This window comes from Episyrphus balteatus, chromosome 4, assembly GCF_945859705.1.
Source record: "Episyrphus balteatus chromosome 4, idEpiBalt1.1, whole genome shotgun sequence".
Lineage (NCBI taxonomy): Eukaryota > Metazoa > Arthropoda > Insecta > Diptera > Syrphidae > Episyrphus > Episyrphus balteatus.
The window spans coordinates 20,133,875-20,149,434 of NC_079137.1; the positions used below are offsets into that span (position 1 = coordinate 20,133,875).

At 33.8% G+C, this 15,560-nt stretch overlaps 1 protein-coding gene across 2 annotated transcripts in view; it reads right to left on the reverse strand.

Annotated features, from left to right (window-relative positions):
• The window catches only part of LOC129920263 (GATOR complex protein WDR24), a 39,638-nt gene extending 26,876 nt beyond the window's left edge, over positions 1–12,762 (reverse strand). The window contains exons 1-6 of one of the 2 annotated variants that reach the window (XM_056001555.1): positions 12,510–12,762; positions 12,009–12,450; positions 11,844–11,955; positions 11,699–11,787; positions 11,132–11,458; positions 10,951–11,032 (exon numbers count right to left, since the gene is read on the reverse strand). In XM_056001555.1, coding sequence (XP_055857530.1) covers positions 10,951–11,032; positions 11,132–11,458; positions 11,699–11,787; positions 11,844–11,955; positions 12,009–12,450; positions 12,510–12,615 — 1,158 coding nt within the window. In that variant the 5' untranslated portion in view covers positions 12,616–12,762. The remainder of the gene's footprint in view (positions 1–10,950; positions 11,033–11,131; positions 11,459–11,698; positions 11,788–11,843; positions 11,956–12,008; positions 12,451–12,509) is intronic. The other variant, XM_056001556.1, reaches the window with a different exon arrangement.
• Positions 12,763–15,560: the final 2,798 nt, after the last annotated feature.

The window sequence follows — 15,560 nt, forward strand, 5'->3', positions numbered from 1 at the left end:
GCTTTCCATTTAAATGTAACTACTGTGGAAAAGTTGGTCACAAAATGGCTGTATGCAGAAAAAGAGCATATGATTTGAAGAATAAAAACAAAAATTATGCAAACACAGCAACAGAAGACAATGAAGAAAACATCTCAGATGGTTATTGTTTTTCAGCTTTAATTGGAGAGAGATCAGATTCCAAGATAAGATGTTTCCTCGACTCCGGTGCATCAGAACATCTAATGAACAGTAACGTTACTCTCATAAACACCAAACAATTGAACGAACCAATAAAAATAAAAGTTGCCAAATCTGGAACTTATTTACTTGCAGAAAAAGTTGGTGATATTCAACTATCGAGCTTTGTTGATAAAAAAGAAAATCTTATCACTGTTAAGAATGTCCTTTCGGTTCCGAACCTTGAATATAATCTGCTTTCAGTTCGAAAGCTGGAAATGAATGGCTTCTGCGTAAAATTTGAGAAAGGATGTGGGCAGATCTCCAAAAACAATTGTACGATTGCAATCGCAGAAAGAAGTCCGACAGGATTGTACCAAATATCATTCAGCAAGACTTTTTCAGCTTTTCTTTGTACAAAAGATGACAGTTATGAAAAATGGCATAAGAGAATGGGTCATCTCAATGCTGAAGACATCAAGAAACTTCAAAAACACACGAGCGAAATTAAAATCGATGCTTCAAGCTTTCCTAGAGGACCATGCGAAGTATGTCTAGAAGGAAAACAAAGTAGTTTGCCCCACAATCAAGAAAGAACGAAGACATCATGACCACTACAACTGGTGCATAGCGATATTGTTGGTCCCGTAAGTCCCATATCTCACGATTTGAAGAAATATTTTCTTACCTTTATTGACGACTACACGCACTTTACCGCAATCTATACATTACAATCAAAAACTGAAGTATTGAAATATTTTAAAATTTTCGAGGCTATGGCCACAGCTCATTTTAATACAAAGTTGAGTCGCTTTCGATGCGATAATGGAAGAGAATATATTTCCAAGGAAATAAAAGAATTCTTCGAAGAAAAAGGAATCCAATTTGAGTTTACAATAAGATACACACCTCAGCAGAACGGAGTTGCCGAGAGGATGAATCGCACCATTCTCGATAAAGCGAGATGTATGATGCTCAACTGCAAACTAAGCAAAACATTAGGGTCGGAAGCTGTCCAAACAGCCGTGTACTTAATTAATAGAAACCCAACATCATCGCTAGAAGGGAAGATTCCAGCTGAGCTTTGGTATGGGGAAAAGATTAAGTTCTCTAAACTGAAGATCTTCGGCTGCATTGCATATTTAAAGATTCCCAGACAGCTGCTTGAAGGTAAGTTTGTTTCCCGAACTATGAAATGTTTCTTTATAGGATATTGTCCTAATGGCTACAAGCTTTGGGATCCAAAAACTAGAAAAATTGTTTTCGGACATGATGTAGTATTTGATGAAGAAAAATTCACGTTTGAAAACTCTAACAATTATGGTTGGAATGAAATTGAATAAACCAAAGAACAAGAAGTTGACGAAAAGCAAAACGAACCTACAGTAGAACAAAACCATCAAGAATCTGAAGCTGAATCAACAAAATCCGTAGACGTCTTTAAAGAAATTGAAGAGACTCCAGATGAGCTACGACGATCCAACCGAAGAACAAACTTACCTCGATACCTTGAAGACTATGCTATTCTAGCACTTCAAGCAGAGACTTTCATAGAAGACGTTCCCAAAACCTATGAAGAAATTGCTTCCCGAAATGATAAAGAAGAATGGATTAAAGCTGTAAATGAAGAAATGTCAGCTTTGTTGAAGAACAAAACATGGGAGCTTTGTAGTCTTCCTGAAAACAAACGCTCTATAAACAACAAATGGGTTTTCAGTTTAAAAAGAGACGCACTTGGGAACATAGAACGATATAAAGCAAGACTGGTAGTGAAAGGCTGTGCTCAAAGAGAAGGCTATGATTACACAGAAACGTTCCTGTTGCCAGATTAACAACCCTAAGAACTCTTTTATCCATCATCGTACAAGACGACCTAATAGCTTATCACATGGACGTCAAAAATGCATTTTTGCATGGTGAGATTGAAGAAGAGATTTATATGAAGATTCCAGATGGTTTCGACAGCAAAACGGAATCAGTTTGTAAACTTAAAAAATCCCTTTACGGTTTAAAGCAAGCGGCCAGGGCATGGAACAAGACAATCGACAGTTTCTTAGCAGAAATCAATTTCAAACGATCAGAACTAGACAATTGCCTTTACATGATACAATCAGAACAAACTCGTATTTTTCTTATTCTATATGTTGACGATATGTTGATTGCAGGAAACAATGAAAGAAAAATTAATGACGTCAAGAGTGCTCTGAAAGAAAAATTTGCCATGAAAGACTTGGGAGAACCAAAAACATTCCTCGGGATTAATATTAAACGGTCTGACAAGGGACTTCATTTAAATCAAAAAGTTTATTTCAATAGGATACTTGAAAGGTTTAAAATGCAAGATTCCAATCCTACTGATACACCTATGGACACTTCTCCCATTCTTAGTGATGAAAGCGACAAAATTCAAGACACCAGACCTTATCGAGAACTTGTGGGGTGTTTGATGTTTGGAATGCTGGCCACCAGACCAGATTTAAGCCTGGCTGTAAATTACTTCAGTAGATATCAGCACAAACAGAACGAAGCCCGTTGGAGAGGTCTTAAAAGAATACTGCGTTACATTAAAGGTACTATCGACTTTGGTCTTCAGTATACAAAAGGAGGAGAACAAGAACCTTTAAGTTGCTATGTCGATGCAGATTTCGGAAGTGAAGAGGATCGCAAATCCACATCTGGATTTCTTGTTAAAATCTTTGGGAATGTTATATCCTGGACTACCAAACGTCAGACCTCGGTTGCTCTCTCTTCGACTGAAGCCGAATATGTTGCGTTAGCTTCAGCAACAGCCGATTTGCTTTGGACTAAAAAACTTTTAGATGAAGTCAAAGGTATATGCAATATTCCACCAACAATTTACGAAGATAATCAATCGGTCATTCATCTACTATCCAAGTGGGAACATAAAAGGCTCAAACATATTGATATCAAGTATAACTTCGTACGCGATACATACGAGAAACGTCTGTTCGAGATAAAATATGTCAACACAAAAAATCAAATTGCTGATTTTCTAACGAAGCCTCTTCCAAAGTTCCAGTTTACCAAACTTCGTGATGAACTTAAATGTTTTGGTGAAACAAACTAGCTCCACTACAAGACCAAGCTTTTAAGTTGAGGAGGAGTGTTGGAAGAAACAACTTAAAACACTTTACTTTTCATTACTTGTATATTTCAACTTTACAATCAATCTAATATTCATTGCTTTTCAATTTTTCATTTTATTATTTTTTTCATAATCATTTTAAAATAAATCTTTGTTCGAGTTGTGTAACCGTTCCTGTTTTAATTAACTAAAGGTTCAATTCTGCTTTTATTTAAGAATCTTATCAAAAGTCAAAATCGTGCTTTTTGAAATCATTTTGAATGCTTAAAAACAATATTGATTTGAGAAAAATTAAGTTATATACCAAAAGTTATGTATTTCTAATTCGACTTAATAATTATAATCAAAACTATTATTTTTGAATAACCTAAATCCATTTGAGCTCATGCGCCGTTACTTGTGTCACTAAAATTTAAACCACACTCATGGGTAACCACAGCATAAAACTAGTCTGAATTTTGTTTTTCTTCTTTGGGCTTAAATGTCATATAACCCATTTCTCACCTAATTTTCTTTATAAGTAGGTACATTAAAGGAAAACTGAAAAGTTCTCATCAAAACTTTTTAAAATAATCTGTTCATTCACATAGAGTTCCGGACATCAAAATCCTTTTCTTGAGCGGTTTGTTCTCTCCAGATTTTAATTAAATCATTCCCTAAAAATGAAATTTTCAAAGAAAATTTCCAATATAGCACGCTTATGGTTGTGTATGGCTTCAAATATTACCGGTGTGTAATCTATATGAATTACTCGTCCGGGCAACGAAAACTGGAAGGTGGGCAAAGGTGGGCAAAAAAAGTTACAGAACTTCAAAAAATTGTATAGACACTTAATTCTATCAAATGGGTCTCCAGTGTTTATTGGGTATTGTTAACAAAAAATTCTTTAAGTGTTGCATATACACTAGAGTGACCGCAACTCCCATAGAAAAAAATTTTTTGACGAATTTTTTTCGGGGGAACCCCATAAAATGTTCAGCTTTTGCAGATTTTTAGATAGCCAAAATTTAATCTCGATTGGATAAGTCTAATAGCGTTTTCGTTTGGTCGTCCGGGACTGTCCGGAATTCTCCCGAACGATTCTGAAACTGATCGTTTGGCACTCAATGACAGTTCTAATTCTAAAAAGAAGAGAAAATCGATTCCGAATTTAGAGGCAGAATCAAAACCAGAATCACGCACACATGTTAACACTTAAGACGTCAAAGTAATGAAATGTCATTCTTTGTTATTCATTTCTCAATTTCAAGATTTTTAACTATGCACAAACTTTAAACTATATTAAAATAATGTGAAGAAAGAAAACAAAAATAGATAACTTAATGATAACAAAAAAAAAAAATAAACAAAACAAAACTTTCGTCAGACGTTCGCATTTGATGTTTCACAAATACAAAGTAACCCAAACTTCAGAATAAAAAAAAAGTATCTAACTCTGATCGTTTGACATTCCGGATCGGACAGTCCCGGACGCTTCTAAGAATTCCCAAACGAAAACGCTATAAATGGTGCCGACACTCGCTCAAAGTATCAAAAATCTTTGTTTTTTCACTGTTTTGCGAAGAAAATTAGCTCTAGCTCTCAAACAGATGGGGCTACTTTCACTTTTTATATATATTAAATTAAAGGTAATGTTCTTACACATAATTCAGATGCTTAATTTGTTTAGACTTATGTACTTAAAAAAAAACTATATTGTGTTCAATTTAAATTTTCAGTACTGACCTCAAAAAAGAGCTGAGGTGCAAACTCTGTTAAAAATGAAACTTTCTATGTTATAGATTAATGTAAGGTATCTGATCGAAATGCTTCTAGTATAATTTTAATAACAATAGAAGCACTAGGGCAGAATCCAATTGACTTTGTATTTTCAAAATCAATCTTATATACAAGAAGACAATATTTATTTGAAAATCAGGAACAATGAGGAGTTTCACATGCTGTAGAAGTAATGGGCCAAATCCATAGTTCTTTCATAAACTGTGATTTTGTCGTTTCTAAAAGAAATTTAATATTCATAAACATTAGCTATGTTTTTTAGCATTGCCCTATCCGCAGTTGGATTTAACATGCATTGCTTTTAATTCTCCTGGAATCTGGGTTATTACATCAAGTGTTTGGTGCTTATTAACATTTTTTTTTTACTAATTATCTTTGTTTTATATTTTAGAATCTATTTTGGACCATAAATTTTGACACCTCTTTTATAACCTTCCAAAAAGGAGGAATTTTTCAAATCGTAAGAATTTTTTTATTTTTTTTAATGTAAGCCTGATTTTGAAATTTCAAAGCCTATTTTACTGTGCCCTAAAGATTCTATTGTTATTTAAATTATACGAGAAGCATTTCTATCAAAAACCTTACATCAATCTATAACAGAAAGTTTCATTGTTAACAGAGTTTACACCTCAGCTCTTTTTTGAGGTCAGTACTGAAAATTTAAATTGAACACAATATAGTTTTTTTTTAAGTACATAAGTCTAAACAAATTTAGCATCTCAATTATGTGTAAGAACATTACCTTTAATTTAATACATAAAAAGGGAAAGTAGCCCCATCTGTTTGAGAGCTAGAGCTAATTTTCTTCGCAAAACAGTGAAAAAACAAAGATTTTTGATACTTTGAGCGAGTGTCGGCACCATTTAGACTTATCCAATCGAAGACTTATTAAAATGAACACAATATAGTTTGTTTTAAGTAAGTCTAAACAAATTTAGCATCTGAATTATTATGTGTAAGGACACAACCTTTAATTTAATATTTAAAAAGTGAAAGTAGCCCCATCTGTTTGGGAGCTAGAGCTAATTTTCTTCGCAAAACAGTGAAAAAACAGAGATTTTCGATACTTTGAGCGAGTGTCGGCACCATTTAGACTTATCAAATCGAGCTTAAATTTTGGCTATCTTAAATTCTGCAAAGGCTGAACATTTTATAGGGTTCCCCCGACCAAATTTCCAAAATCGATTTCTTGCGGTCACTCTAATATACACATATAGTGCTGACAACTGTTGACAATTCTCAAAAAAAATAAACTCGGTTGAAAACAAACAGAGCTAAAACACGTTATCTTAAAAAAAATTTGGATTATGTGCAAAGTCCTGGAATCATCTTTTGCTTTGAAAAGACTGCTCTGTTTAGCTGGAGAAATTGTCTCCAATGAAATAAATTGGGTGGTTTCATAGTTATCAATCATTCCTTATAACTGTGTAAAGTCCAGTTTGTCTCTTAATTGCATTCAAATTTCAACCAAATGTCCACCTAGATGGAGCATTTTTACCACTGTGTGTCGAAGGGGAAATTTTAACTATTTTTTTAGTTGTTTTCAGCCAATCAGAACGCGTCGACTACGTAGTCACTAGGTTCGTGAATGCGCCCATTTTTACCAATTTTTATTGGTGTAACAATTTTTTCCCAGTATTGTGGTACTAGTTCCGAATTTCATCATTTATTAAAAAAAAAAAAAAAAACACCCCTTCCCTCTAGATAATTTTGTACCCTTTATGGATTCTTAATTCTTATAACAACCAAAACTTTTTCACCAAGTTTAAAAAATTAATAAAACTTAAGTCAGCTGTTATGATACCTTTCTCACACATAACTCAAGCCATAAAAAAAATACCCTTTCACCAAAAATATTTTTAAGAACTTTTTGAATCCTTTGTCCCTGCTTTATCAAAAACCTTGATCCCGAATTTAATCAGTGTAGCATGTTTTTCACATGGGTTTCGGTTATTTTATACCTGTTGAAGTCAAAAAACAAGCACCCTTGTTTTTAATCGGCTATAACTTTTTTTAGAGTAATCGTATTGACTTTATCTTTATGCCATTAGATTCAGCATCAAAAAGTACCTTAAAAACATGTGTCATATGATTATATTCCGCAAACAATTTTGTTCACTATATTTTTGACCTTCACCCCCTCCTTCTTGCCCGCGAAAAAACACCCTTCCACCCAAATTTTTGTATAGACTTTTTTTGTACTTGGTTCTTATCTCAAAAGCAAATTTTTTGCTAGTTTCATGAGTGTAACAATTTATTATTTTGAAAATGCCTATTTTACCTGTACTAATTAGGAAGGAAACACTTTCTTGTTTATTTAATGAAAATCAAGAAATCTTTATTTAATATATACTTTATGTCGCAAGGGTTAGTCACATTCAAGAGCATCTTAACGATAGATAATAAAGTCAGAGGAATCGAGTACAATATTTGAAATGTCTTGTATAGGTTTGTTTAAGTTAAGGCGAATACGTTAGACAGATTATTTTGGGAATTCATGTAAACATCAGAAGTTTTAGCTCGAAGTCCTGAGGATTTGGTAATAAATTGATAGGCAACGAAGGGACGTATTTTCGTTGGGAACTTGTTTGCTGTTCTTGACGAAAAAACTGGAATTGGCTGTTTGAGAGTTTTGAAGATATGAAAATCTCCGAGAGCTAGTCATTAGAAACTTGTCAAAAAATTGTTGAACAATTTTAACGGTTGGGAGCATCAGAAGATCAAGAAAAGAATGGTGTTTGAAAATGGAATTTGAAATGGGGCGGGTTGAGGAAGGTAATGGGACTGATGAATCATTGGATGAAGGAACAGAAACAGGCATCGCTGGAATTTTGACGATGGAATTCTGACCGGAGTTAAATTAAATCAAACTCTTTTATGCATGGAAAGTTTAGAAGTCTCAGTTACAGTGGCAGAAGCAGACGAAATGGGTACATTAAGTAATGGCCATTGTACATGTAGAAATAGAAGAATGGGGAGTGTCTAAAACTAATAGTCCCAGCAGCTAGGCTCTTTTTATAACATTATCATGTAATTTTAATAACTTGATAATAAATAATAATAATAATAAAAGATGTGAATAGAGCCAGAATATTTATGTTAGGGAGATTTGAGGCTTGAGGAGGAGCAAGCCAGATTGGTAGTGGTATAAGGGCGATTTTGTTCACTATTGCTCAACTTGAAGCAAACTCTCAAGTTAACAAACTTGAGAGTTAAAACAAAAGTTGAGAATCTATTTTGTTCACTATTTTTTTCTTAACTCTCGAGTTTATAAAACAAAAGTTGGCTAACTTTCAGTTTTAAAAATATCCCTAGGATATTTGTGACAGCTGAAACAAATACTGCCAGTTCAAGATCATTTATATCAATGTCATTTATATTTTGTGCATTTTTTGTGTTTCAAATGTGAAATTTGTTTTAACAATAATTTAAAATCGGGATTTAACTTTATTTTGTTTTATTTTAACTCGAATTTTGAGCAAATAATTTTCTTTTTGTAAAATAATTTTTCTTTTTTTCTGCCTTTTGACAACAAAAATTCTGAAGTTATATGTACAGTTGTGTTCATAATAATAGCAGTGCTCCCCAAATAAAACAAAAAAGCTAATATTTTCAACGTTATAATATTTTTCACTAAACTTCAAATAGCAAATTAAAGTATTTTATTAATATTACCAGAAAAAAAAATTGATTTTTTACCGTTGCTTTTGTCGCGGATACATCAATTTTAAAAATTTGTGGTTGTTCACAAAAATAGCAGTGTATAGCATTTTACTGCATCTATAAGGCAAAAAGTAAGACAACTATTAAAAGTTGTATGAAAGTGTGTTAATTATTAAAGATTACCATTAATTCTTTGTGGAGTAACCATTATTTTAATTACTGGAATGCATCTTCGGGGCATAGAGTCCATTTAAATTTGACACTTCTCGACTGGTATTGAAATCCACGAATCTCGCACTACCTGCCTCAAATCTTTCTAATTTTTTGGTTTCACCTCATGGACCTCATCTTTTACATTCCCCCATAAGTTTTCAAAGGGGTTAGGGTCGGGGGATTGTGCAGGCAACTTCCTAGCTCATACCTTTTTCTTCTGAAGCCATCATTTTGCCGCTTTCGAAGTACGCTTTGGGCCATTATCTTGTCGTATACCCAAACTAAAGGCATTTCCGCTTTAGCATAGGGTAACATAACCTCTTCGAGAATTTTTACGTACTCCAGAATACCCTTGATGGGCCCTGATGGGATTAATAGGCCCAACACCGTTGTATGAAAAGCATCAGTTTCGCTCTGACATGCTTCACCGTTTTCACGATGTATCGTGGATCGTTTGATGCATTTTTTGATCTTCTCACATAGTCTCGACGACCCTTGGATCCCAAGAGGGGTATGTGAGAAGATCAAAAAATGCATCAAACGATCCACGATACATCGTGAAAACTGTGAAGCATGTCAGAGCGAAACTGATGCTTTTCATACAACGGTGTTGGGCCTATTAATCCCATCAGGGCCCATCAACTGTATTCTGGAGTACGTAAAAATTCTCGAAGAGGTTATGTTACCCTATGCTAAAGAGGAAATGCCTTTAGTTTGGGTATACGACAAGATAATGGCCCAAAGCGTACTTCGAAAGCGGCAAAATGATGGTTTCAGAAGAAAAAGGTATGAGCTAGGAAGTTGCCCGCACAATCCCCCGACCCTAACCCCTTTGAAAACTTATGGGGGAATGTAAAAGATGAGGTCCATGAGGTGAAACCAAAAAATTAGAAAGATTTGAGGCAGGTAGTGCGAGATTCGTGGATTTCAATACCATTCGAGAAGTGTCAAATTTAAATGGACTCTATGCCCCGAAGATGCATTCCAGTAATTAAAATAATGGTTACTCCACAAAGAATTAATGGTAATCTTTAATAATTAACACACTTTCATACAACTTTTAATAGTTTTCTTACTTTTTGCCTTATAGATGCAGTAAAATGCTATACACTGCTATTTTTGTGAACAACCACAAATTTTTAAAATTGATGTATCCGTGACAAAAGCAACGGTAAAAAATCAATTTTTTTTCTGGTAATATTAATAAAATACTTTAATTTGCTATTTGAAGTTTTGTGAAAAATATTAAAACGTTAGCTTTTTTGTTTTATTTGGGGAGCACTGCTATTATTATGAACACAACTGTATATGTATATGTGTGTAAATACAAAACGGCGGGAAATGTTAATGATTCATTTGATGAATTATAATTATCTAAACTAATGTTTTGATATTAAATGTAAAGTGCAACCATGAGTGATGTTCACCTAGATGTTTATTATTTGATTGCTTAATAAATCTGTCAAATTCTACGAGCCATTTCAGTTCATTATTTAACATCCATTTTGCCCATAAATAATTTTTTTTACCACGATAAATTGTTTAAAACAAAAATTTATATTAAAACATGAAATTATTCTATGCAAAACCTCAAGTTTGCTTCATAACTTCTACTTTTTCCGGAAGTTGAGAAAACTGGAAGTTGATAAACTCTCGAGTTGAAAATCGAAAGTTAAAAACGTCAACTTTTAGTGAACAAAAGCAAATTCGAAAGTTGAAGATAAAAATCCTCAAGTTATGTTCAACTTCTAGTGAACAAAATCGCCCTAAGAATCGGAAGAGTTAGTTATAAAAAAGGTGTGAACATTCATCATGTATAACGGGACTTCTAATTAGGAAATAGAATTGCTAGACAAAAAATTGGTCATATCTCACATATAGTTAGTATTAAGACACTTGTTGAAGCCGTTTTTAATTTTAAATACAAAAAAGTTGTTTTAAAATATTTCAGTGTTAAGTTGTTGGAGGTGTTAAAACATGCATCTAAAAAAGTTTAATTTTAAAAATTTAAATTGAAATAAAAAACTTACAGATGGTTTTAATAAAAATTTGTGCATCACTGATTGTGCCATGTGGAAATGTTCAACTCCAAGAGAAGCTTTTTGTTTACTTCTGCAAAAAAAAAAATATAATATAAAACTTGTAGAGCGAACGGTTTGAAAGAACATGTCTTTCAAAACGAACGCATTATATAATATTCAGTCGTCTCACAAGAGGCTCGTGCTTTTAAGACTTGGTGTCGGCTGAGTTACGTTAACCTTGACTTTTATTGCATGCAAAATATCATCCTTATGATTTAAGCTAGCGCCTTGAGGATTGGCCTTTAAAGCGGGACGTGCGGCATCTTTAAAAGCGTGTTTATAAATAGTGGAATCTTTGCTCGTGGAGAGAAGTATATGCGAGTCGTTTCCTTTCCACGCAATTCCGGTAGTAACATTTGTGTGATCGTTAAACGAAGCAAATGGAATATAAGGTCTCCGAATATCCCAGATATGTATGCTGTAGTCGACTACAAGTGCACAGCTTGCAATATGATGACTTAAAGTAAAAAAAAAATATGATAAAAGCTCTCTTTTATTGGGAACTGAGTATTAAGATACCTAAGTAAAATTTTACAACGGTAAACAGCAACAAACAATTGCTAAGGATAAACAAAAGTATTTGGTTGTAGTTCACAGAGTTAATTAAAATAATTCAATGCAATTGTTTGTTGTTGTATATGTAGTATAAAATGTTTACACGACTAAATTAACTCTAATAAAATAAAAACTGACGTACGTTCTTTCTGGTCGCCACTTTACCCTACCAACTACAGCTATGGTGTGAATGGTGTGCTCTAAAGAAGCTTTCCCATCCATGTTCCATACCTAGACAGAGAATTATATGTTGGAATTATTGATACCTGCTATGTCATGGCTTTCACCTTAATTTGTTTATCTCTACTTCCCGTTGCAAGCCAATTCTTTGTTGGATGCCAGTCGCAGGTATAAATTGGTCCACTATGGGCGGTGAATTGTAAAATGCATTTATCCGACCTAAGAAGAAGGTATTAATTTGCGCGTTCTACTCTTGGTATTTATTTTCTTACTTTCTCAAATCCCATAGTTGGACAGTACCATTTTCAGATACCGCTGAGAAAATATTGGTTGCGTGAGGGCTGAACTTAACATCCCGCACACTTTCAGAATTACTAAAGTAAGTAAACACGGATTTTTCGTATCTAGTATCGAAGCACTTGATAGTGCCATCCTGCGATCCAGATATTAGTAAGTAAGGCTCGGAGCTATGAAAGGTCACAGTATGAGCAGTTCGCTCATGCTCATTGTAAACCAATAGCTGTTTTTGCCTACCAAACTTTGATAAGTCCCAAACAGATACAACTCCATTAGTTGCTGCCGTAGCAAGAATGTTGCTATCCAAAATACTCCAGGCAACGTCATTGGATGAGTAACTAAGGTTTTGGTTTTTGCCGCCCCGCATATTGCAAACTTCAGTGAAGCCATCACTATCGATGGAAAAAACCTTAAGTACTTGGGAAGAATTCTTTTATAAAATAAATAAAAATCATAACAGAAAATTAATCACGTACAGCTTCGACCTGCAACAGCAATTTGAGTGTAGTCTTTATTGAGAGCCAGTGCGTTTGCATGACCCTCTTGGCAAATACGCAATGAGGATGTCATAGAATCAAGCATTTAAGATTTTCTTGTATGTGTGTTTTATTTTTATTTGATTAGCAATCAAATTCAATTACAAAAAAAAACGAAAATAACAATTTAGAGATAAAAACAAAAACATATGTTTTGTGCAAAGGTAATTTATGACTAGGATCCACGACTGGAAACTGAGCGGTCAAATGACGTTTGCCTACAAGCTGTGAGGTGTGGTGAATCATGGTATAAAAAGATATACCATGGTGGTGAATAACCTATCAAGTTTCTGTGTGTTGCGTATTTACGTACCCATAGACATTTGGTGGGTGATTCACGACCACAGTACACAGTGTTTTTTCAGTTAAATTTGTTGTTACTTTGCACACTTCCAATTTTCTTTGGTTTTATTTTGTTCTTGTTTTCATATATATTTTTATTCAAAAAAAACACCAAAATATACAAAAAAATAACTCCAGAACATTTGAACGAGAACATTTGAATAAGGTCGTGTGTGAATTATGTTAAATAGTTAACCCCTGTTAAATTTTTGACACTATTGAGGTTAATAGAAAAAAATTCAGCTGTATTGTTTTATACTAATATTTTTCTCTGCCTTTTTTCTGCTGCCATGATACTCCTTTTTATTAACAAAAACAAAACAAAACCATATGCAAAAAAAATTTAACCAGGGGATCAATTCCCGATCTGTGAAACTGTGAAGTGATAAAAATATCATTTCAATTTTCACAGCGTTTTTTCATTTTATGACTTCACAGGCAACCCTTATGCGATTCTCAAACTCAATATGTGATAAGATGTGTACTAAAAAGTACCAAATGAAAAATACTTTCATTTTTGAGAAAAATAGCTTATATGAACAAAAGTTTTCATAATAAACAAATCCGAATTAGTCTAGTTAGTAAGGCGGTTGCCTACCGGCCTAAGTTCGAATCCGGGTGTAGCTGAGATTAGGTGTGTTTTTTTGTTTATCTTTATAGATTTTGTGCAAAATAACGACATCGGGATTTTTGAAATCCATGCAAACATTTGGCACCACTGTACACATACTTTGGCAGCTGTCTGTCAAAAATGTTGCTTTTGTTTTTTTTTTTTTATTTTAACTCCGAAGTGGGAAGGCCATTACATCCATGTTGGATGCAAACAAAAATTTTCATATGGCCATGGCATCCATGTTGGATTCAAAAAAATTGTTTTTTTCACAAAAAACCAAAAATTATCTGTATATTCTTAGCTACATTTTAAGACCATGACCATTAACATTAGTTGCGTCGTTCTTGTGTTATAAGCGTTTGAAGGTAGCCATATTGAATTTTTTTTCGATTTTTTAAAAATCAAATGTGAAAACTTTTTTATTTTTATTTCTAATTTTTCGAAAAAACTTTGGTAATTTTATATACATATCTGTTCAACAATCTTATCAGGATCCATTTAAGACTTTTATCTGAAAAGTGCATTGCGTATATCTCGAGATATTAACATTTCAATGCAACCATGTCAAACAAATTTTTTATTATTTTTTTCTATGAGAGTTTTTTTCAAACCTCGTTTTCTCCGCTTTTTTTTTTGTTAATATTTTCAGATATTTCTGTATGAACACAACAATTAAACTACCTTGGCACTACTGTTTTTATCGAGAGAAAGTAAAATCTGGATAATTATCTGGATTTTTCAAAAATCTATACAGATAAAGTTTTTGTTGTTTTTAACACGTAAATTGTTTTGATTTCAAAAATCTCGATGTCGTTTTTTTGCACAAAATCTATATAGATAAACAAAAAAACACACCTATTGTTTATTTTTTTTAATTGTTTTTTTTTTTTTTATTTGTACTGGGTTGTGATAATAATTTATCATGTGAAAAGATTGACATTTGTTTTATTTCTTTCACAAATCAAGAATCAAATTTATTATGAAAACGTGATAAAACTTATCACTTCACATTTTCACAGATCGGGAATGGACCCCCAGGTCCCAGAGCCCATTAAATTTTTAACAACTAAAAATTTTTTTATTCACCTTAATAGTGTCAGTTTGCTTAACTCATAATTATACCAAGACCCCTTCAAGCAAGAAAACGGAGTTCAGAAAAGACACTCTGACCTCCGATCGAGAAAACCGGGGTTGCACTCACACACTTGCAACTTTTTGTGTATGAACACAAAGACGAAGGAGAAATCGTGGTGAAAAAACCAATACATATAAAATCGGCTCCGCGGTGATTATAATGTCCATACTAATTTGAGCCGCCTTCGGACCAGTTTCTGAGCCGAAGTCGGACTCAACTCCGCCTGAAACGGAGCGGATTCGGACCGAAGTCGGACTTGTTGGCTTGAAGGGACTGGAAACTCGGCGGTCAACTGACGTTGCGAGGTGTGGTGATTGTCGTGAACCTATCGTTGTGTTCGTGTCCGATGTGTGGTGAATGTCTCGAATCTATAAATGTGTGCGTGTTAACGTCACTTACCAACGTGGTGGCTTTCACATATATTTTTTTTTTATAATTGACGCGCACATCAAGGGGCTATGAATACCCTTAAAATGTTATAAAAACACAGTGCGAGCTTTTAGGAAAAGAGGAGAGGATTAAGTAGGAGACACTGATGTACATTGACTTTAAACTTTTGTAGATTGTAATGCGGAGGAAAGACAGAGCCAGGTAAAGCATTCCACATACGAGTTGAACGGCTAAAAAATGAGTCTCTATACTTAACTGTACGGCCGAAGTTGGGTTCCAGGTAGAATTTATGGGCATTCTTAGCAAGCCGGAATCCCGAAATTTTTAGGGGAGGAATGCAACTAGCAACTTCACTAGAGCACTGATTATAAAAAAAAGCGATAAAAGAGTGAAAGGCAGGTGACATTACGACGATGTTCAAGAAAATCTATTGATTCAGTAATTGCTCCATCACCAATCAGTTTTAATGCTCTGTGTTGTACCCTATCTAGTACGCGCAAAGATGTTTGGG